The following is a 12,170-nucleotide window of genomic DNA, read 5'->3' as shown; positions in this document are numbered from 1 at the left end:
GTTTGGAATAAGCCTGCATCCCCTGAAATTCACCACTTAATAACTGTATCATTTTTAATATCCCATCACTCCCATTTCCTCAATTATGAAAGTAGAAACATGGGGAACCTGGGTGGCTCAGTCAAGTGGACATCCAACTCTTCATTTTGGCTCAGGTCATGATCCCAGGGGTTGTGGGATTGAGCCCTGCATCAAGCTATGCACTGAGCATGGAGCCTGCTTGGGATTCTGTCTCTCCCTTTGCCCCTCTTCCCAACTTTCACATTTTCTCTGTCTGTCTCTCTCTCTCAAAAGAAAAAAAAAAGTAGAAACATAGCAGGTACATCATCGGATTGGTGAAAAACATAAATAAGACACACGCTGAAGACCTTCAAAACGTTCTTGGGATATTGCAGACACCCAATAAGTCTTAGTTCTTAACAATTTTAGGCTTTGTTCACTATCTGAGATTTTTCAAACATATTTTTAGTTCAACTTTCAATCATTGCTGCTGACTTCTTATACATGAACACATAGATGAAGACATCTGGGCTTAAATTTTCCAATTACCTCACTGTTCATTTCTGTAACATCCCTTTCAATACAGGCTTGTCTGACCCCTCTAGGTTCCATATTGGACCTCGCAAAAAGGGATCAAAACTCATAGACTTCATCCACTAGATTCCCTAGACCTCAGCAATAAATATTTATAATTTGGTGAAAAAGTCAGCAACATACTTTACCTCCTACTCTGGCTCCACTTAATTCATCTTTGCTTCCTTCATCTTGTATGAATTCTGGGCAAACTCAGTTAAAGACTCTATAAAAGTAACTGCCTCTGCCACTCAGCTTGGGCCTCCACCAAGGACTAGATATTCATCAGGGAAATAAAAGTCCTTGGACTATGCAAGATCAGCAAACATCAATTTTATGCTATTTTAAAAATTTTAGAGAGATTGTTTTACCTACCTGAAGGGATGTAAATCTTTTGTCCTAGTTGTGGAAACAATGTAGAATGGGTTTACTACACCCATGGTTTCTGCTAGTCAACCGACCCTCTTTGATCCCTTGTCCCCATCCACCTTTTCTCTGCTAAATACCTATTTAGCTGAATACTAGCCACTTATCAGGATACTTGATATGGATATCTAGTTTCAGTATCCTACAGGTAGGTAGTTTTAAGGAAGCACTCTGCAAAACGTTTTTCTGCTATTTTGCCCAGCTGGGGTTGCTGATACATAAGCTATTACTTTCACCCAAGTACCAACATTTGGACAAGCTCTTTTTCTTCCCCCTTTCCCTATGTATATGGGCCATAAGCAGTTTTGTGTAGAATTTGGCAGAATTCCTAAAACACCCACCTAAAACAGGTGGGTTTCTGGTGTAGATGGAAAATGTTAACCAGGAAAGTACTTTCTATGTTGGAGCAGGGTACCAGTAGAGGAGACAAAGAAGAAATTTTAATAGCCAATTATTTTTTTCCTTTATATGAAAAAAACATAGAGTAATTATTTGACTTCAAGTTCTGTGATTCTCATTTAATCTATTAAAAGTTTTTCTTCCTTCAGAGAATTAGGAACAAACAGTAACATTCAGAGAAATACGAAGTATTTTTTGAGGGAGAAAGTTTGTTTGTTTGTTTTACTTATGTAATGCGTGAAGCAATCCTTATTTGCAGACAAAGGAAACATTTGTCTATGTAGAATTATTTAGAAGTTTAGGAGAGGCCCGTTCTCAAAATTATCTCTTGTGATTATCAAAATCCTGCCCATTATTTATTTTTTAAGAAAAAGATTTCTGCTTCTTGCTGTCCACTGTAATATTAAAAAATATTAAGAAGGATGATTTGCTTTGCTCTAAAGCCTCTAGTAATGATTGTACATTTTGCATCTGCCCCAAGGAACTTTCATGCAAGTAGAGCATTTAGGATTTTCAGCACTGGCTTGATGGGTTCCACAGTTAGATAAATTTTACATTGAATAGGATTTATAAGGAAACCTGACTCAATGACCACACTCTAAAAAATGCCTAGGATGGAGACAGGAAAATGAAGACAAGTGTTAAAAATATACCACATGCTGTGTTGGCTAGTACTATCCTTGATTATGTAAAAAGCCCCAAATGTTCCAAAAATGTCATAATTGTGGAGGGTAGGAGTATGGAACAAGAGCAGAAGAAGGGTAACATATTGTTAATTCTTGGTTATTATCATGTTTTTGGTTTTTGGTTTTGGTGGTAGTTCAAGGAGGTTATAACATTGTTAATGTGTAACTAATTGACTAACTCAGTGAAAAACATAAGAGGATATTTAGCACGAAATTGTAATGAGTTTGTGTCATGAACCAAGGATTATGATTATTCCTAGTCCGTGTGCCTGAAGATTTAGTGCCTTTTTTTAAAAAAAAAATTTTTTTCAACGTTTTTTATTTATTTTTGGGACAGAGAGAGACAGAGCATGAACGGGGGAGGGGCAGAGAGAGAGGGAGACACAGAATCGGAAACAGACTCCAGGCTCCGAGCCATCAGCCCAGAGCCTGACGCGGGGCTCGAACTCACGGACCGCGAGATCGTGACCTGGCTGAAGTTGGACGCTTAACCGACTGCGCCACCCAGGCGCCCCTTAGTGCCTTTCTTAAGTAAGAAAGAAGCTTAAAAAAGATAGAAAGGGGTGCCTGGATGGCTCAATTAGTTAAGTGTCCCACTATTTTAATTCATCATGACTATTTTTCAGTTCCTTGGTCTCTGCAGCAATAGATTCTCTGCTGTCTTCTATGCTTTTTTCAAGCCCAGAAATTAATCTTATGACTATTATTCTAAATTATTGTTCAGTTATATTGTTTATATCTGTTTTGATCAATTCTTTAGCTGTCAATTCTTCCTGGAATTTTTTTTGAGGAGAATTCTTCTGGTTCATCATTTTGGCTAGTTTTCTGTCCCTTATGAGTTTTAAAAGCTTGTTATGTGCCCTGCACCTGCGAGCGCTACTCTATTAAAGAGGGGCCAGTGTCCAGGGCCTGGGCTTTCAGAAGATGTTTTTTTTGGAGAGCATTACTTGCTCTCTGTTGTTGTGACTTTGGTTACTTTATCTCCCTATTTCTAGTGGTGTTTTGGACCCTCTACCAGGTGTGCCTTGATTTGTTCATTGAAGTAGCCCTGGAAAGGAAAACAAACAAGCAAAAAACAAACAGAAAACAAAACAAACAAAAAAAACCCCAAAAATGAAAAAACAGAAACACCAGCTACAAGTAAATAACAGGGTGGAGGTGGTGCTGATGCAAGAGGCCTTATCCCATACAAAGAGAGAAGTGACAGGGGCAGGGAAAAAGGAAAGAAAATAAAAATTGACCAGACAGAGAAACTACATGGCTTAATCCAGAGAGAGAGAAAGGAAAATAAAGAAGGAGGCAGGGAAAAAGAAAAGAAAAGAAGAGAAAAGAAAATTGTCCAGACAGAGAAACTATATGGCTTAATCCAGAGTGAGAAAGGAAAATAAAGAAGAAGTATAGAACATGTATCAAGAGAATAGATTAAATATATCTGCTTAAGCAAACCAACAACCAGAGGAACCAGACTAGAGGAGGGAAGAGATAACAAGGAGAAAGGGAAGGAAGAATATATCTATATAATAAAAATTGTCCGGGGAATTAAATCAAGCAATGCAACAGCCTTGGTCTCAAGGAGGACCCGTTGGGTTCATCCATGTGAGTCCCGCTCTGGTAGATAGGCAGTTACCAGGCGCAGAGGGGTGTGGTTTGGCGTGGGTGGATCCTACCTCCCCTGTGGGTCCCCTATCCCCTACCGGAAGCCCCACTCCCCTACCGGAAGCCCCTCTCCCCTACCGGAAGCCCCACCTTGTTGGTGATGGAGAGAAAAATGGCGCCACCCCAGTCTCTCCTCCATGGACCAGGTTTCTCAAACCACTCTTTTCAAGCAGTCTTCACTGTGCCTCTGGTGCAAATGAGGTGGTTTGTCCTGGTCCCCCCCATGCCCCTGCCTCCCTGGTGCTTGGCTGGAATTAACCCCTTATATCTTTAAGGTTCCCACTCCCTCCGCCCTGGTTTGGGGGAAAGTGCTGCTCCTTTAAGTGGATATATACCTTCTTCCCACAGCACTCCAGGGAGTGGGTTGCTTTCTCCCACTGGGGAGTGGGCCTCTGAACTAGTTACCAAGCCCAGGGCTGGCTCCCCTCCTCCCCAGGTACACAAATAGGATGACTGGCCTGGCCCCAGTCTGGAGGAAGCCCCTGAGTTCGAGATTGGATCCTTCTATGTCTCAGTCTGTGGTTTTCCTCTTATCCAGATAGAGTCCTATGCATCCCCAGACTCTCTTTCTCTTCCCTTTGTCTTTCCGCAGAAGGGGATCCCTCTCCTCCGTTCATTTTCCCTCTCCCAGTTTGCAATCATGCACCTATGGCCCGTCAGGTTGTCACGGTGGGTCCCTGGAAGCATCTCTGTCACTTTGCCATGGACTCTTGGAGTTCAAGGTCCTTTGGCCTCAACACTGCTTTGTTTTAGAGATGAGAGAACTTCAGATCCCCCTACTTCTCCACCTTGTTGGACCCTCTCCCTCGGAATCAAGTGTCCCACTCTTGATTTTGGTTCAGGGCATGATCTCACGGTTCATGAGATTGAGCCCTGCATCAGGCTCTGCACTGACAATGGGGAACCTGCTTAGGATTCTCTTTCTCCCTCTCTCTCTGCCCATCTCTCTCTCTCTCTCTTTCTCTCTCCGTCTCTCTCTCAAAATAAATAAACTTAAAAAAATTATTCATCTCATATACTTACAAAAAGAACACACAAGTTTTAAAAAAAGGAAAGATAGAAATTTTAAAAAAAGAAAGAGAAAGAAAAGAGAGAAAGAAAGGAAGGGAAAAAGTAAGAGGGAGGGGAGAAAAGACAGAAGGAAAGAAGGAAGGGAGAGAGGAAGGAAGTGTATATGCTTCTAATTTTCTCTGAAATGGAGTTCCTGGGCATTCAGAATGTATCAAAGTTAATATTGCATATAAATACACATTAGCTCACCACTCTGTTATTTTTGGTTTTCAGGTATCAGATGCTAGGTAGCATCAATTTCCGTGAGTGTGAATCTGATGGATGGACCAATGATATTCCTATATGTGAAGGTATATGTAAAATTGTTTACAAATACATTCAAATATTTAAAAGAACTAAGACTTTTTTGAGATATCTACATTAAAATAATGCTTAAAGTTTGTAATTACATATTTTTGATTCAGTATTTTTGTGGCTTCTAATATAGAATGGATATTTAAGCTTTTTATTACTACGTTATTTTGTGTTTTATTGACCAAATGTGAATGCAGTTTCATCTGATCTAATGTATTCAAAGTATTAGAGATTAGGAAATCTAAAACCTATTTTCCTTTCCTTTTGGATTCTAAACACTAGAAATAGCACAAGGATCAGAATTTCAGCTTTACTAATGAATACATATTCAACCAATATCCACCCAAATGCAGAGATTGTCAATAACATCTGAAATGGAGACCAGATTCAGTTATCTCTCCCCTCTTGCATGACAAAGGAGATTTTCCTGTGGTCTTAGTCTTACTGAAAAGAGGCAGGAAGTAAGGAAGAGCTCTACTTTTCTTACTGATCCATAAAGCCAAGAGTCAGAATGAGAAAAATGTAGATCCTGTTTCTAAGTTTTGGGCTAGTAATGCCAATCTCTCTAGTCATCATGGAAATAGATGAGTCAGAGTAGTCTTTCTTAGTTCCATGGTGAGAAGTAAATAGAGAGGGAGAGAGAGGGGGAAGGAGGGAGGGAATGAGGAAAAGGGGGAGGGAGAGAGGACCAGGAGGATGAAGGAGGAGGAGGAGGAGAAGGAGGAGGGCCAGTGGGAATGTGATCACTCAAAAGTCCTGTTACCTAAAGAAGAGAACTTACGGGAATGAGAGGAAAGATCTAATGTTTTAAGGAACATCTACACTGAAATCACCTGAGGTGCTTGTTTAATGCTGAAATTTTGGGTTACTAAAAACCTACTAAATCAGTATCTCCGGTAATAGCACAGGGAGATAGCCATAGAATTTCCATCTTAATGAGCATCCTGGATGATTCTACTCTAAAATAAAGTTTAAATGCCATGACCTACAAGGTATTGGAAAATATTAAGTAAAATCAAAAGGAATACTCAGATTATTTTGAGCACTGATGTGGGAGAGGAAGGAAAATTAAGGACTGTTTATCTATTGAAAGAAATAGAATCAGAAAGTTTGCATTTATACCTTTTAGGAATACAGCGTTATATTATCCTAGGGCTTAAGTGAAAAATTTCATCTAATTATCTCAACCTTTATATTTTTCAATTATTTAAGGAACATTTATTTGTTACTGTAAAAATGTAAACTGACATTCAAAGAAATAATTTTTTCTTTGTCCGCTCTCATAGAAAATAATCAGAGATAAGCTTATTGGTGTTTTTTTTAATTTATAAGCCTTTATATCCAACAAACAGGTTTATTAAATGCTTCTTTAAAAAAATTAAGTAATTCCCCCAATCTTTCTTTGTTAGTGACTTTATACCTGTATGTGTATATATACATATTTTTCATAATAAAGTTGTCAAATTCTATTAGGAAAAGTTATACTTATTTTTTTCAGTTGTTAAGTGTTTACCAGTGACACATCCAGAGAATGGGAGATTGACCAGTAGCGCATTGGACCTAGACAAGGAATATACTTTTGGACAAGTAGTACGGTTTGCGTGCAATTCAGGCTTCATGCTTGTTGGGCCTGCAGAAATACATTGCTCAACGAATGGTGTTTGGAGTGGAGAAAGCCCAAAATGTGTGGGTAAGATACATTTACTGTTCATGGGATCGGACAGTTTTAGTTTTTCTCATGAAAATTTGCACTTTTAAATATTATGCATAGAATAATACCAGTTATACTAATAACATTAAAACTAACATTTATTGGGCACTTACTATTTGTCAGTAATTGATCTAAGTTCTTTACATTCCATTTTACCTTCAAAATGACTGTAATTTATGCACTGTTTTCACCTCTATTTTATAACTGAGGACATTGTGGGGCAAAAAACTTACATCTCATGACCAAGGTTATGATGGCATAACGGTGGAGTTAAGATTCAAACCTAGGTTATCTGAAACCAAATTCCATGGTCTTATCCATAATTAAATTGTAATGGGCTTTCATGCTCAAACAGAATACTAACCATTTCTGCTGCAAGATTTAATATTGGCCTACAGAACAGGTTTTCTTTTAATTTGTAAGATCAAAAAGTCATTATTTATTTCTACTGATACATCATTATAACATTCTGTTCTTGAATAACACTTCTAGAATGGGGTCCTATTTTATATTTGCACTGTAAGTTTAGAGAAATATTGTGGAACTAAACTGAATTCACTAAATAACTTTCTGCCTCTTAAAAAAAAATTCTATAGTAAACTGCAAGTCAAGATTTCTTTAGTTATAGGGGCGCCTGGGTGGCTCAGTCGGTTAAGCGTCCGACTTCGGCTCAGGTCATGATCTCACGGTCCGTGAGTTCGAGCCCCACGTCGGGCTCTGTGCTGACAGCTCAGAGCCTGGAACCTGCTTCCCATTCTGTGTCTCCCTCTCTCTCTGACCCTCCCCTGTTCATGGTCTGTCTCTCTCTGTCTCAAAAATAAATAAACATTAAAAAAAATTTAAAAAAAAAAGATTTCTTTAGTTATAATACTGCTAACCAGTGCCTCATGACCAGTATGGTGATCAGGCTTTTGTAATAAAACATTATGGTCAGTTTACTTAGAGGTGCCATACTTCATTTTACCAATACTTATTTGGCATATTTATTTTTTTAACATTATCTAAAATTCACACTTTCTTAGTTTAGTCTATCCTATAATGAGATGCAGGGAAAGCATTTCTGGTCTTAAAAATTCTCTCTAACAATATTAGTTCTTCAAGTCAGTAATGGCAATCATATTTCTATTCAGCACAGCAAATACTGTATACCCCAGAGGCTCACAGATGGGGTTTCCCCCTTAAAACTAAATTTCTGAGCACCTGGGTGGCTCAGTCAGTCGAACATCACACTCCTGATATTAGCTGAGGTCGTGATCTCCCGGTCATGAGATGCAGCCTGGCATCCAGCTCCACGCTCATGGTGGAGCCTGCTTGCGATCCTCTCTCTCCGTCTGTCTTTGCTCCTCCCCAACTCACACTCTCTCTCTCTCTCTATCTATCTATCTCTCTATCTCACTGTCTCTCTCAATCTCTCTCTCTCAAAATAAATAAAATTTAAAAAAAACCTAAATTTCTGTGCTTAGTAAAACCTTACTGGAATAACTAATGCATAAGATACATTTTGAAGAAAGAATGAGACTTTTTCCAACGAAGTTGAGTGGGGGGAAAGTATATCAGTCAGGAGAAGTTCAGGGAGAGGAAGGTACAAATGCAGTGAGGCTTCCAGGAGCCTGAAGCTCCCCTGTTCCATGTCTTCGAGGCCGTTGTGTAGGACGCAAGCAGGGGTAGGTCAGTGATGGCTTGAAGATAGGCCAGTGCAAGGTTCTAAGGTGCTCCATATCATGCTGAAGAATTTGGCTTTTATTCAGACTGAATTGGGAATCGATGGAGGATTTCAGTGGAATCCTTCAACGGAGCGATGAAGGGACAAGAAAGACAGTCATTAAGTTACAAACAGGAAAATAGATTACAGAGGTGCGAGAATAGCATCTGGGAAATTAGTTATTGTTGCCATAATCCCAGGGGGAAATGTTTGAGAGAAGATGGGGGCAAATATGATGGCCAGTTTTTGGGTTTTCTTGACAGAAAATTTGGATGGATGGTAAGCCACAAAAACAGAAGATGTAATTCATAGATATAATGACAGTAGGTTAAATTAACTTCTTTGACAAAGTGTTATGCCAATTATGACTCTATTATCGATAACTAGAAAATACATAATTTTTACAAGTCATTCGGTGAAAATATTTATCACAATAAGCCTATATATCTATACCCAATTATATATATATAGTTGGTATCATTACTGGCCACTATTTACTTGAAGAGGACTAATTTATCTTCAAAGCAAATAAAATAAGCAACATAATTTTTATTTATTTATTTATTTTTGATAGAAAGAGAGAGACAGAAAGCATGAGTAAGGGAGGGACAGAGAAAGAAAGAGAAAGAATCCCAGAAGGTTCTACAGTGCCAGCAGGAAGCCACAGACAGGGTACGATCCCAGGAACCATGAGATCATAACCTGAGCCAAAATCAAGAGCCAGTTACTTAAGCAACTGAGCCACCCAGGCACCCCTAGCAACAGAAGTTTAATCAGAATTTTACCTTATTTCAAAAATCAAAATTAAGAACAACAGGTAAATAATTCAAGCAACCATGTCAAAATAGAGGTTTTGTTTCGTTGTCTGATTTGCCTAAAGGAAACAAAACTTGTATCTTTAATATAACTATGTCTTAGACATGGCTTTTTAATATATAACAAACATTTTGGAATTTAATCCCTTATATTTAGAAATTTCCTGCCAAAAGCCAGAAATCGCAAATGGAAATGCTGCATCTCTGAAGAAAACTTACAAGGAAAACGAACGATTTCAGTATACATGTCACCAGGGTTATGAATACGGTAGTAAAGGAGATGCCATATGCACTGCATCGGGATGGACTCCAACCCCTTCATGTAAAGGTAATGTTATATTTCCTTTCTATATATTTTATCAATTCTTTTCATTCATATATTCCTTACAGTGAAGCAGTTTATTTTTTCTCACAATGGAGCGTTAATGTTGACAAGAACCAACTCTTATAAATACGATATACTTAACGTTTTATGTGTGCAAAAATTAATTTTGGTATAATTCTCTCGTTCTGAAGATAGACATAAAAGGAACAGAAGAGTTCAATAGCTCGTTAAGTAGTTGGTCTGCGGTCAAAAATCAAGTCTAGAGCAGAGCCAGGGCAATAATAGGCTCCCCAGGCATGATTACTTCTCAGACAGATTGCTCTTCTAAAGCCGAGCAGTTAGCTTTGCAAACAAAGTAAATGAGATGAATGCCATATGAGGGAACCCTCAATTAACAATGGAATTAAGTGGAAATAACTAGAGATTTCACTAAGCACAGGTGTAATATGAATCAATAGTGATGATGATGCGGGGGGGTGGGTGGCAGGGGGCACCCACCAAACTCTTTTAGGCTTCCTAATGGGGGATATTGTGCAGATGTAGAATCCACGTCAACTGTGCTTCGTGCCACCAAAAGTTATGTCTGTAATATTGTGTTCTACTTAGCCTACCTCATTTGAAAAGAGAGAGTTTCAAACTATCGTGGTCCAGATGCAAAACTGTAAAAGGTTGAGTTTAAGACATCATATCATTAGAAGAATAGCAAGAAGGTACAGCTATTACATGTCGCACGGTAACAACTGTGTTGAGCTGTTTGCAAACATTTATGGAAAAGGGTGCGTTAACTTCGGATGCGGGCTGCAGCAGCGAGTGAAACAAGTTACAAGTGCTATCCTACATGAAATCAGAGGTCAAGTGCCTTTCTAAAAGGGTGACTTTTATAGATATGGTCATATCGTGGCCCAGGGTAGGTGGGGAGATGGTGAGAAGAGTTGAACTCTTAAGAGCTCTCTGAACTTTTAATCATATGATTCATAATTCCATGCGTAAACCTTGTTTAATGATCCTCTCTTGCAAAAACTAGAGTTAGATTTTGAATGATTTTGTTCTTATTTTAAAAAATTTTTTGGTTGAGGGCACCTGGGTGGCTCAGTCGGTTAAACGTCTGACTTCAGGTCATGATCTTGCAGTTCATGAGTTTGAGCCCTGTGTTGGGCTCTGTGCTGACAGCTCAGAGCCTGGAGCCTGCTTTACGTTCTGTGTCTCCCTCTCTCTCTTTCTGCCCTTCCCCCCACTCACATTCTGTCTCTCTCAAAAATAAACATTTAAAAAAATTTTTTTTAAATTTTTTTACCTTTTTTTTAAAAAGTAAGCTCCATACCCAACCTGGGGCTTGAACTTACAACCCTGAGATCAAGAGTCACATGCTCTACTGACTCAGCCAGCCAGGCACCCCAACCCCCCGAAAAAAATTTGGGGTTGAGTCCACAAGTAGCTCCTTGGAAAATATATCCCCCTACAACTGAGTGACCTCCACTTTCAGGCATTGTTAAGAAAATATTTTACAAAGAGGTTAGTGAAGAGAAGACAGTGATCACCCACATTAGATCTGTGATCGGCTGATCGTGTGTGGAGTCCAGCTGTTTGGCTTCATGGCATTTGTGGCTCCTACTCAAAGAAAGTGGGTGCACAAGTCCTCTGGCATTAACTTCCGCCGTATGTTTTACTTCCAGAGCCTGACTTAAATATTTAGAGAGCTAAATTATCCATCCAGTCGTCAAAATATAACTTATAAACCACTTACTTTATATCAGGCCCTTTGTCCTGTATAAACATTAGAATAAATCACTCCACATTTCAGTGAACATTAGAATAAATCATCGTTCCAGGTTTCAGTGAAATTTACTTCTAAGTAAGACGTCAGGATCTGAATTCAGTTTTACTTTGACACAGGACTCAGGGTAGCCTGACTGCTCCATAGAAATTGTCTAGTTAGTTCTTTTTCTTGGTCACATAGCTACCTGCTTAAAGCTGTTGCTGAGCACATATTTGTTTTAATGTGGGAAATCTGTTTTTCCCATATGTGTTGCTACAATTCCTAGGCTTACTTGAAACTTGACCCATCTACACCACACCCATGCACGCACACGCGCGCGCACACACACACACACACACACACACTAAAGATCCCACATTTGTAAAACATTTTCTTTTTAGAATTTGTTTTTCATTTTCTTAGTCAATTGTATAACTCAAAAACTCAAGACAGGATGCCTTAGAATCCTCCTTTCTTTGGGGAGAGAGATGTCACTAAGATTGGATACTCTCTTTCACAAAACAGTTTACTAATGATCAAGATAAATAAAGAATGGTTCACCCCAAATTAAATAAGCATGCACTCTCTGTTACAACAGTGGTTAATTTTATTGAAATGTGTTTTACATTAACTGGATACGGAGAAGTCTTTTATTAAAAGGAACTCCAGGGGCACCTTGTTGGCTCAGTCAGTTAAGGATACCGTTCTTAATTTCAGCTCAGGTCATGATCTCACAGTTTGGTTCTAGAGTTTGAG

General features: G+C 38.8%; 1 protein-coding gene across 1 annotated transcript in view; it reads left to right on the top strand.

Annotated features, from left to right (window-relative positions):
• Positions 1 to 12,170, top strand: part of LOC132685821 (complement receptor type 1) — a 150,599-nt gene that overhangs the window by 24,837 nt on the left and 113,592 nt on the right. Inside the window, 3 exon segments of the mRNA XM_081791836.1 lie at positions 5,025 to 5,101; positions 6,604 to 6,795; positions 9,491 to 9,661. Of these exon segments, the coding sequence (XP_081647962.1) occupies positions 5,025 to 5,101; positions 6,604 to 6,795; positions 9,491 to 9,661 (440 nt within the window).

The sequence above is a fragment of the Panthera onca genome, chromosome F1 (genome assembly GCF_046562875.1).
Source record: "Panthera onca isolate mPanOnc1 chromosome F1, mPanOnc1 haplotype 2, whole genome shotgun sequence".
Taxonomy (NCBI): Eukaryota; Metazoa; Chordata; class Mammalia; order Carnivora; family Felidae; genus Panthera; species Panthera onca.
Note: the sequence above shows the minus strand (reverse complement) of the source record. Positions and strands in the feature narration are given on the sequence as shown.